Here is an 11,851-nt window from a genome sequence, read left to right as displayed (position 1 = left end):
CATATCGATAATTCTGCCAAAATAATATTTTTTTTCTCCACCAGCAGGCTCTAGACAACCCAACTGGAGATCACTCAATAAATATGAAAATATCTCCAGCAGCCCATCCATCCGTGTGTCAAGAATCCCTTTTGGCAATGAGGTGTTGGTTTTTTTCCATCGCTTCCAAAATTGCCGGCAGCAGTTTTTAACCAACTGAGGTGTCTGTATTTGCAGAGATCCTCCTGGGAAACCCAGAATGTAGGAAAAACAAGCTGCAGATGTTCCGAATTAGCACATCTGGTGCATCGCCCACTGTCCTGGCCCACTACCCCTTCCCTAAACGTCAAGGGTCCTTATCCCTATATTACTCCCTCGAAAACAGAGTCTCAGGGTAGAAATTAATATTCTTTTTTCCCCATATATTTTATTGATTTTTTTTTAAAACATAGATCACTTAGTAGTTGGTAAACAGTCTGTTTGCTGGGTTTACATTTGCAAAGAAAAACAATTGTAACTATTGGTTTCTATAATCCGTAATCCACACAGTACCTTGAGTTGATTTTGCCTTTTTCCCCAAAACGTCTTCTTTGCAAACCTTGAAATAATGCAGTTCTTATTATTTTGATAAATAACAGTTACATATATGATTTCCCCCCCCCCAATATTCCTAGAAATAATGATCACATCAATATCATATTTCTTTTCTATCTAATCATTCTGGTTGCCTTGTCTTATATCCTGTCCACCGTCCTTGTTTAGATTCGTTTCTTCCGTAAAGTTCAAAGTATTCTTGCTGGTTAAGATTTTTCTCAACAGTTAATTACATGTAAAAATTTAAATCCATTTTTTCCCCCATATAAACCATCTCAACACTTTGACAAGAAATTAATATTCTTTTTGCCCAAGGACTGATGTTAAAGTAAGCCATTAGGGACTGACTTGTCAATAAAATTAGCACTTTATTGTACAATCAGGCTGAGTTCATAAGTATGTCGAAGAACTGGCTTTGATGAATTAGCTTTTTATCACTTCTCCTCACCCAATAATTAATGTCATTACTTCCAGTCCTATCCCAGTATTCAAGCATTTCTGAACTTCTGATTAGTAGAAGCATTGCGGAAAAGCAAAAGAGGCTGCTATCCAAAGAATCCGAGCAATTGCTCTGCATTAGATGCAAGGGCTGTTGGTAGTTAAACCATGTTCAAATTCTTTATTGTTTGTTGCCCGTCTCACTGTCAAGAGACATTTGAATTCTTAACCTCTTTCTCAGTATAATACTGAATTACAAGCCTATCTCTTTTGGGGGCAAAAAGCCCAGTTTCTACTGAACTTAGTTTTATTTACTTAATTTAATCACTAGAGCCAGTTTGGTCAAATAGTTACGGCACCAGGCTAGAAACCAGGAGATGGTGAGTTCTAGTCCTGCCTTAGGCATGAAAGCCGGCTGGGTGACTTTGGGCCAATCACCAGGAGACACTGAATTCTAGTCCTGCCTTAGCCATGAAAGCCAGCTGGGTGACCAGGAGACTGTGAGTTCTAGTCCTGCCTTAGGCGTGAAAGCCAGCTGGGTGAACTGGTTCTCACGCCATCACTGAGTGCATGGATTATAAGCCTGCTTTAAACCAAACTTATCAGGAATCCTGGCTGTTCTGGGCATAATAAGCGATAGCCCTAGGTTTAGTTACCATGCAAAGCTCTCCTTATTTATTTCACTTAATTTTTGTGTTAAGGAGACAGACTCTCTAGCACACACTGTTCATTTATATTGCAATCTTAGAACTTATGGGCAGATGTGACTCCATGAGGATCTCACTTATTTACTTAGCAAGGTTCTCTCCACAAGATTCATTCTTTCTCTCTCTCTCTCTCTCTCTTTCTCTCTCTCTCTCTCTCTCTCTTTCTCTCTCTCTCTCTCTCTGATCAAGACAAATAAACAGATAAAAAGAAAATAAAATCTCCCAAGCAATTGTAGGATAATTCACATGAACAGCTATGCAAGTGATACCGCATCTCAATCCACCCTCTTTGGCAACCCCTGTGATATATTCATTATTTCGTGTTTTGCGTTTCAAACTTAAAATTAACCCAGACTCAGTTTCCGAGGAATTGGTGTGTTCTCCTTTGGGGAAAAGAGCAATCTAAAAAGGGGAAGCTAAAAAATGATTAATGCATGATGTAGAGCCGTGTTCTCTTGGGACTTATATCATGCGTTTTGGAGGGAGGGAGAAAAGGTATTGAAGTTAAAGATGTTCTGGTCTCGCCGGGGGAAAATAACGTGATAAATCAGAACTATATTTGCCCAGGCAATGTGACAGCTTCAATGCAGTTTCCAAAAAAAACCAAAACAAAACCCAACCCCACCAAATTCTTCTTTTCCGAGGGTGGTTATTAATTTGCTATAAGAAGGAAGGAAGGAAGGAAGGAAGGAAGGAAGGAAGGAAGGAAGGAAGGAAGGAAGGAAGGAAGGAAGGAAGGAAGGAAGGAAGGAAGGAGAAAAAAGGAAAAAGAAAAAGCGACGACGAAAGAGAAAGAAAGGAAAGAAAGAAAAAGAGAGAGAGATAAGAAAGAAAGAAAGAAAGAAAGAAAGAAAGAGAAAGAAAGAAAGAAAAAGAAAGAGAAAAAGAAAGAAAGAAAGAAACTGGATATGGTTATCAAGTGAGGAATGCAATAAATACTCGGGATTTTTAGGTTGAGCCATAAACTAGAAGCAGAGAAAAACGGCCAACTTGCTGATATCCCGGGGTGCTGCTAATATAGCCAAAAATTACTTTTAAAAAAATTCTATTTTAGATGCAGACGGAATTATGTTCCTCTGTCAGGAACAACCGTGCCCGAATTTTAAAACGCCAAATTGATGTACATTGCGGCAACGTCTCCTCTTTGCAAACAGCTTTAAAAAAACAACAACAACGAGACGGGAATGTATTTTTGCGACTTCGTAAGCTGACATAAATCAAACAAGAGCCAAACACACCCTATCTACTTCGCCAAGGCTCGGTATTTAAAGGGGGGGGGGGGCGGCTACAGAGATGAAAGCCTGAATGGTATTCCCATTTCAAAATATGCAGAATGATTTCTCTTTATTCAGGAGGTCTGTAACTTAAGAAAAGAAAAGAGAACTCCAAGCTTATCAAGGAAGCAATGACGGGGCGTAAAAGAGGGGAAGAAGGCAGTGGATTAGTTCCACTTTATTTTATTTATTTATTTTATTTTAATTCCATTTATATCCCGCCCTTCTCCGAAGACTCAGGGCGGCTTACAAGCTTAGCCAGGAAGAATACAGAATTTAGGTGACAGACTCTTGGATATAAACAGCTGAGTAAACTGAGTAATTTCTCTTATTAGGCAGGCTTCAGGTGTGAGCTGATATCTTTGCTTTCCCAAAATAACAGGTAGCTCTCAACCTACAACTGTTTGACCGTTCAGAGTTACAATGGCATTAAAGAGAGAGAGAGAGACTTACGACCGTTTTTCACACTTAACGACGTTTCGCAGCATCCCCACGGTCAGGTGATGAAAATTCAGACGCTTGGCCACTGACTCATGTTTAGGACGGTTGCGACTATTTTGCAGCCTTCGGACAAGCAAAGTCGGTGGGGACTCAGGCAAAGTCACCCACTTAACAACTGCAGTGATACACTTAAAAACAGGGGCAAGAAAGGCCATCAAATGGAGCAAAATTAAAGGTCGAGGACTATCTGTATGAACTTAGGCTTGGCGTGTGTGTGTGTGTGTGTGTTTTAATTTCTACTAAGCCCACCATTGTTCTCATGAGCTTTTTGGTGTATATTCTCCATTTCCTAACAAAACAGAACGCTGGAAAATACTGCTGTTGTGTAAAAACGTCACAACGATCACTTAAAACACGCACACACACACACACACACACACACACACACTTACACAGCCTGGTTTTGTTTTTTTGTTTTTTCCCCACACAGGGAGAGCCGGTTGAGGAAAGCTTGCATATTGTAAGAATTGCAACTAGAGATTGGCTCAATTTATCAGCGGCGGTTGAAGTGGTTTGCTGCCATAAATAATAAGTGAATCTCCTGAGCAAGTGATATATATCTCCATGCTGAGATCCAGCTCAATAAACTAAGATTTGGTTCGAGGAATTGACTTTTCCCATGCGAGGAAGCTGAACACCGATCAGGGTGAGCCCCCTATCGGCAGCTTTGCAATATTGTCCAGAAAAGCTTGAGGGGTTTGGAGAAGACCTGTCCTTGCTGCTCGCTCCTCCTCTTCCTCCTCCTCCTCCTCCTTCCACAAACTTCACTCCCTTCTAGCACTGATGATGTTACCTAGTTGGGTAAGGGAACGTCTGCAAGAAAACCACCAAACTCAGAGAGCACCAAAGACCCATAGTCGTCATCCTCCGCCGCCGCCGCCGCCTCTTTTTCCACAAACTTCACTCCCTTCTAGCACTGATGATGTTACCTAGTTGGGTAAGGGAATGTCTGCAAGAAAACCATCCAGCTCAGAGAGCACCAAAGACCCATAGTCGTCGTCGTCGTCGTCCTCCTCCTCCTCCTCCTCCTCCTCCTCCTCCTCCTCCTCTTCTTCTTTCCACAAACTTCTCTATCTTCTAGCACTGATGATGTTACCTAGTTGGGTAAGGGAATGTCTGCAAGAAAACCACCAAAGACCCATAGTTGTCGTCATCCTCCTTCTCCTCTTTCCACAAACTTCACTCCCTTCCAGCACTGATGATGTTACCTAGTTGGGTAAGGGAATGTCTGCAAGAAAACCATCAAACTCAGAGAACACCAAAGACCCATAGTCGTCGTCCTCCTCCTCCTCCTCCCCCCACAAACTTCACTCCCTTCTAGCACTGATGATGTTACCTAGTTGGGTAAGGGAACGTCTGCAAGAAAACCATCCAACTCAGAGAACACCAAAGACCCATAGTCGTTGTTGTCCTCCTCCTCCTCCCACAAACTTCACTCCCTTCTAGCACTGATGATGTTACCTAGTTGGGTCATGAAACATCTGCACAAAAACTACCACGTTCACAGAGAGCACTAAAGACCCCCCCCAGTTGTAGTCCTCTTCTCCACGATGCCCACTCCCTTTTAGTACTGATGATGTTCCTTAGTTGGGTCATGAAACATCTGCAAGAAAACCACCAAAGCTCAGAGAGCACCAAGGACTCTTCATTTCCACCCTGAGCTATAATGATTCTCCGTTATGAAGGCCAAACCTGTTTCCTTCTTTCTCTGCTCGGTTCTGATGCGCTAACGGCATCTACCGGCTTCTTTGCCTGCCTGCCTGCCTGCCAAACGCGTTTCCAGGTTTTCATGATGGAGGATGCCAAGATCCGGTCTGTCCTCCCTTCAAAACCAATTCTTCGCTTTGAGATGGCGTAACTGCCTCTTGCCCTAATCTTGGCTGGTCCGCTCGAGCCCCGATTTGTGGTCTAAAAGTGGCCAAAAAAAAATAACACCTGCAGGTTTTACCTGGCGAAAAAGAGAAGGTGCATTCGGACTTAAGCGTCAGGCTAGCCGAAAAACATCAGCATCTCAGCTGACCCTTTACCCTGTTTTAAGCTCAGCAAATATTAGGGAGTTAGTTAATTTCCCTCTGAAGGTTTTATGGTACCGAAGACGGATGTCTAATTCATATCACTGCATATATTTGACTAATTAACTTTTCATTTGTTTGGGGATGAGTTTATTATGCACATCTACACAGATAATTATATTCGGCTGATGGACTTTTCTCCCCCCCCCCTCCCCCCAATCTACAGCGCATTTTTCCTTCAGTAAAGATTGGGTGGTTTGTTGATTTGGCTTTTCCTCCTTAATTCCATAGGTGTGGGTTGACATTGGCTCCTATTTATGGTATGATGATTTTAAGTTGTTTTTTTAAAAAAAAAATCTAATTGGCTCTTGAATACAGTTGGTGATTATCCCGGGAGGATGAAAAGAGCAGATATGGATTATACAACGAGGAGATGTGATTAGAATATAGAATGGGTTTGGTTCAGTGAAATATATAGGAAATTATTAATAACCAACTAATGTAATTGGCACAAGAAACTGTGCTAATTTAGTATATTGGGCCCATCTTAGATGCTTCCAAACACTGCAGACAGAAGTGTTGGGGAGGGAATAATCAAAGTCTCACTGGGTAAATGGAATTTTCTTTTTATTTTAATTCATGGAAGGCAGAAAAAAACGAGCTGCTATAGGGCAATTCCACGTCTCTCTCCCACCTTCCAGCAAAAGACTTTCCTCACCGGATCTTAGCTGCTAATTTCAAAAGTGGGTGGGTTTTTTTTTAGTTAATTAAAAGCAGATTCATTTGATCAAATCTACAAAAATATTTTTTTTCCCCTGTGCTGTGGTCACAGTTAACCAGTGCCCCTAACTGCAGAAACATCATCAGATTAATTTTAGGAAAAGAAAATAGTTTCCTGATTTCCAAACAGAGGGGGAGAAAAATCTTGCTAGGTTGAAGATTGCAGGAAATTAGAGCTCAATTAAAGATTTAAGTTGCTGGGTTTTGCAAGGAGAACTCATCTTCTTCTTCTTCTTCTTCTTCTTCCTCCTCCTCCTCCTCCTCCTCCTCCTCCTCCTCCTTCCCCTTCTCCTTCTCCTTCTCCTTCTATTTTTATCTTTTAGCACCACTAACGGAGATGTAATTTACTATTATGGAAACAAAGGAGATCCGGAACCTCTCTTCCTAAATCCTGGTGGGTTTAATTAAAAAAAAAGAAAGGGGTATCTTGATTTACTACTTAAAGCATTGGTGTAGCTGCATACCTGCTTATGTCTTTTGCCATGATAGACATGAAGACAGGTCCTGATGTTCAAAGGAAAATGTCATACTTTGAGAGATTCAGAGGTGGACCAGCTACTTGCTGCAGACCAGGGATGTCCAATCGTGGTCATTTTAAGACCTCTGGACTTTCAACTCCCAGAATTCTTCAGCCAGCTCAGAATTCTGGGAGTTGAAGTCCACTTGGCAAGGTTGGACACTCCTAGTCTAGACCGTTGACTAAAATCCAGAAAGACTTCTATTTCTAAGGCTCAGTTTGTTAACATCGCAAGTTTCAAGATGATTGGCAGGTTGGGATACTCGTTAGCATACTTGTTGATGGTTTCCCTCCCCTGAGCACATAGTATCAAAGCACAATTCCCTCCCCTAATTAACAGTCATAAATCACATTCCCCAATTAGTTTGAAATGCGGGCTTCCCCTCCAGCCCGCCAATTCTGTATCATCTCTTATTTCAATAACCTTGGTTCTCACGCTAGGTTCAGCATTGTTATGTCTAGCTAAACTCTCCTGCACATTCCTCCCCCCAGCATCATCTAATTCTAAAAGCAAAAGCAAAAGAAGAAAACGGTTGCTTCTCCATCTGTTGTCAGCGCAAAAACATCTGATGTTAGCAGCGTTGACGCCTATCTGGAGTCTGTTTTCTGATCTGATCTTCCCTGAAAGGTTGACACACAGGAGAACTCAGTAGCATGTTCAGGAGGGTGGGAGCAGGTGACACAAGCAGCATCATGGCATTGTAACACAAACCACAGTCTTGCACACGCGACCCTAAATGGCCAAGCTTGCACTGTGAAGGCCACTGTTGTCATGTAATTCTGCATCTCCCATTGTGTATATATTTGGGGCCTTTTTGTAATAACCAAGCTCCAGGAACAAAACAAACAGGGAACTCTTTGATAAAACAGCCATAACCCTTTCGCTGGCTAAGATAACTGAATCTGCCATTAGCATTTTCCATTTACAGAATTCTGTTCCTAGCAAACTGACTTTATCATACAGGGAGACGTGATGTTAAGGCTTTTATTTCCCAGCTTATCTGTGCAAAACTACAGTGCCCTTTGAAACTACACTTCAATGTGATAACCTAGTTATTGCATTGAGGTGTATCTCTTTTTAGCAAGTGTTCCCCAAACATATGAACCTTCCAGATTATCCAGGGTGTATTTTTGTATAATTTTATTCTCCTAAACAAAATCAGTGAATGCATATCTTGCTATCTAGTTCATATCCCTTTTTACCTTGTAAACTCAAAGTAGCTTCGCAAGATACTTTGCCGTATCCCCACATTTTAGTTTCCCCCAAATTTAGTTGCACGCATGATGTAAAACGGTAATGCTCGGCGAGAGCCGGGCTGAGACAAGCACGTTGCCACGGTTTCTGTGCTCCTACTCAAACGTAGGGAGCTTGATTTTTGTGCGTGTTGTGAACTTGTCACCAAGGAGAGCAGCTGTGGGCAGCTTCTCCCCGTGTTTCGTTGGAGAATCCCTGAAGGTAGATTTAATCTCGCCACACAGGGGTATACGGCTTGAGCAATTCTTTGCTGGATACGCCCTGGAAGAAACTTCAGTATGGAAAGCAGCTTTTTACAGATGTCATCAAACACAGCCAGAACCTCAAGAAGGAAGAGCTGATCCAAGAGCTGATTAAACTGATGAATAATCAGGACCCGTAAGGCTCCGTGTCTTCTCGTGCTTTGCTCCAAACCATTCTCTAGGGCGACTGCAGATGTCCAAGTATCAAGGATATGGAGAGTTGTAGGCCATCAACATCTGGAGAGTCATAACTTTCCCCGCCTTGACGTGCAAACTGACTTAACTTGCTGTTGGTGTTGTCCCCATCCAGAATCCAGAACTTGTAGCACACAATACATGTCTTGGCTACACAGGCTGGGCCATCTTACTTTCATTTTAGAAGGCACCGTGACATCCATCAGATTGAGACTTGCCGTTATTACGAGGGCAAGGAGCTTCTGGTCCGTGGTGCCACATAGAAATGCTGTGTTTCCCCCCAAAATAAGACCCAGCTGGAAAATATGCCCTAGCGTGATTTTTCAGGACGCTCGTAATAGGAGCCCCACCTCCCAAAAAAAGCCCAGTTAAGCTTGTCAGCCAGACGGACGCATTTAGTACCGTATTTCCCCGAAAATAAGGCCTAACCCTAATGCGTCTTTTGGAACACAAATTAATATAAGACCCGGTCTTATTTTCGGGAAAACATGGGTAGGCAGACTGGAATGGTTTGTGATCATTATTGGACACCATCGTTCAGCAGCCCCCAATCTTTTGGGCACCTCGGACCAGTTCCGTGGAGAGCTTTTTTTTCTGTGGACCGGGAGGGTGGGGGGGGAAACCTGGTTTTGCACGCTGCCTGCATCCCGGACTTTGTTTGCTTGCATGATCTGGGTCCTGGCTGGCCACAGACCGATGCTGGTCCACGAACTCCTGCCATAGTTGATCAGGGATATGACCCCCAAGCTTCCGTCCCCTCTGTGGGTGCCTATCCCTAGACCTGCTTGCATTTTGGGCTTTTGAGAACAACTGTACCGGGGTCTCCAGTAAACAGCAACAAGATTTTCCGCTATGCCACCAATAAATACCCATCTAAGGCCAGAAAGTGAAGAATTTCGGTCCCATGGTCTCTGATTCGCCTTCTTTTGATCCAGTCAGCTTCCGGACCCTGCAATGGAGGATCAGGGAAAGGATTACGTCCTTCCGTTCCTAAACAAGTACGCAGCTCTGTGTGTCCGGTGTCCAGATTATGGAACCAGGTAAGAGGAAGACTTCACCGTTGGAATTATCTTGGTGCGGAGGGAGAGAGCCTGTGAGCAAAGGCAGCCGTTCCTAGACTTTAGCTAATCCTTAAGCCGTTCGAAGTTAGAATACCACTAAAACAGGGGTGGTGTTCCGATCGATCCTGACTCCTACAATCGTCGCAGGCTTCCCCATGGTCACGTGATCAAAATTTGGGCAGTTGGCAACTGGGTATGTATTTACAAGTGGTATGTAGCCTCTGGGATCACCTGATCACCTTCCCAGCCAGCTTCTTTGCTTAGTAATCGTTGCGGGGGGGGGGGAGGAAATTGGCTGTAACTTACTTAACAATCACCTGGCTTAGCCGCTGAAATTCTGGTCCCAATTGTCGTAAGTCAAGGACTTTGCTGTACTACTTTACAGCAAAGAAAGATTCAGACAGATTCTACTGCCGGCAGACACCAGATTGTTGTTGTTAGCTGTGAAGTCGTGTCCGACCCATCGCGACCCTATGGACAAAGTTCCTCCAGGCCTTCCTGTCCTCTACCATCTTCTGGAGTCCATTTAAGCTCACGCTTACTGCTTCAGTGACTCCATCCATCCACCTCATTCTCCATCGTCCCCTTCTTCTCTTGCCTTCAACCTTTCCCAGCATTAGGCTCTTCTCCAGTGAGTCCTTCCTTCTCATGAGGTGGCCAAAGTCTTTGAGTTTCCACTTCAGGATCTGGCCTTCTAAAGAGCAGTCAGGGTTGATCTCCTCTAGGACTGACCGGTTTGATCGCCTTGCAGTCCAAGGGACTCGCAGGAGTCTTCTCCAGCACCACAGTTCAAAGGCCTCCATTCTTTGGCGCTCAGCCTTTCTTATGGTCCAGCTTTCACTGCCATACATTGCAACTGGGAAGACCATAGCCTTGACTATACGCACTTTTGTTGGCAGGGTGATGTCTCTGCTTTTTAGTGTGCTGTCTAGATTTGCCATGGCTTTCCTCCCGAGGAGCAAGCTTCTTTTAATTTCTTGGCTACAGTCCCCATCTGCGGTGATCTTGGAGCCCAGAAAAATAAAATCTGTCACTACCTCCATTTCTTCCCCATCTATTTGCCAGGAATTGAGAGGGCCGGATGCCACCATCTTGGTTTTCTTAATGTTAAGTTTCAACCCAACTTTTGCACTCTCCTTCACCCGCAACAAGACACCAGATAGGGATGGTATATTTTTCTGCCACTTTTTGAAAAACAGAGAATCAGTGAGTATATGCATACAACCAATGTAAATAGAGTGTGCCTACTCTGCATTAAAAGGAAGAAATCCCATCAAGACACCCCCCCTCTCAACAAAGGAAGAAACAGCCCGCCCCTCAAATTAAATTCCTGCTCCCCAGCTTCAAAGCCATTCTTCACTCCAGATTTATTGGGATCTGTGCAAAGGAATTGGTTACGCTGACCCTTTGGTAAACCTATTTTTAACCTAAGTTTGGGGATAAAATAATAGGCGCTTGCTGCAATAGATCAGAAGGTGAAACGAAAAAGGGTTTGGTGAACAAACACACAAGAAGAGTCAAATTTGTGGCCCGGGGGATCCGGCAAAGCGAATTTCCACACATTTTCCCACTAAATGAACTGTCGTAAGTCAAAGGCCACCCGTACTTGTGTCGATAAATAAATTTCTCCCCTCTGTAGATTGTGATGTTAAAGAAACTAACTTGATGTTGAACATGATAACAGCAGCACGGTTACTGGTGGGACAATATTGGAAGAAGGATAGTTTGCCCACTATAGAAGAATGGGTGTTTAAAGTTTCGAATCTTGCAGAAATGTCTAAGATTTCTGCTTATTTGAAAGATCATTCACAGGAAAGATATATTTCAGTTTGGAGGAGATGGATAAATTATATTCAGAACAAATATGGCACTAAAAAGTTCCATTTAGCTTATGAGTAGATTTTAGTGGGATATTGTTATTGGCACGTTGTTTGTAGTTATATTAAAGGGGAGTTAAAGCACATTATGAATTTGGTTAATTGTATATTATGCATAATTTTTATTTAGAATATGATTATTGTAACTATAATCCTGTATTTAGCTCTGGGAAGTGGGGGGGGGAAGTGGGCGGGTTTGGGGTGGGAGGGATTTGGGGATATATTGTAAAATTTTGTTTTTGTAAAACTTTAATAAATAAATACCGTATTTATCGGCGTATAACACGCACTTTTTCTTCCTGAAAATAGGGGGCAAATGATGTGTGCGTGTTATACGCCGATATAATGTTAATGACCCATAGTTAATGACCCATTATCCGAAGCTGCAGCTGAAATTTCCTTTTTAAAATGAGGTGCGT

General features: G+C 42.9%; 1 protein-coding gene across 4 annotated transcripts in view; it reads left to right on the top strand.

The window, feature by feature from the left end:
- TANGO2 (transport and golgi organization 2 homolog) overlaps window positions 1-11,851 on the top strand; it is a 47,551-nt gene that overhangs the window by 32,045 nt on the left and 3,655 nt on the right. For all 4 annotated transcript variants that reach the window (XM_081339071.1, XM_081339073.1, XM_081339074.1 and 1 more), the window contains 3 exons: window positions 6,609-6,679; window positions 8,282-8,435; window positions 9,430-9,534. In XM_081339071.1, coding sequence (XP_081195197.1) covers window positions 6,609-6,679; window positions 8,282-8,435; window positions 9,430-9,534 — 330 coding nt within the window. The remainder of the gene's footprint in view (window positions 1-6,608; window positions 6,680-8,281; window positions 8,436-9,429; window positions 9,535-11,851) is intronic.

This window comes from Vipera berus, assembly GCF_964194415.1.
Source record: "Vipera berus genome assembly, chromosome: 14".
NCBI lineage: Eukaryota > Metazoa > Chordata > Lepidosauria > Squamata > Viperidae > Vipera > Vipera berus.
The sequence above is the reverse complement of the archived record's forward strand: the minus strand, read 5'-3'. Positions and strand labels throughout refer to the sequence as shown.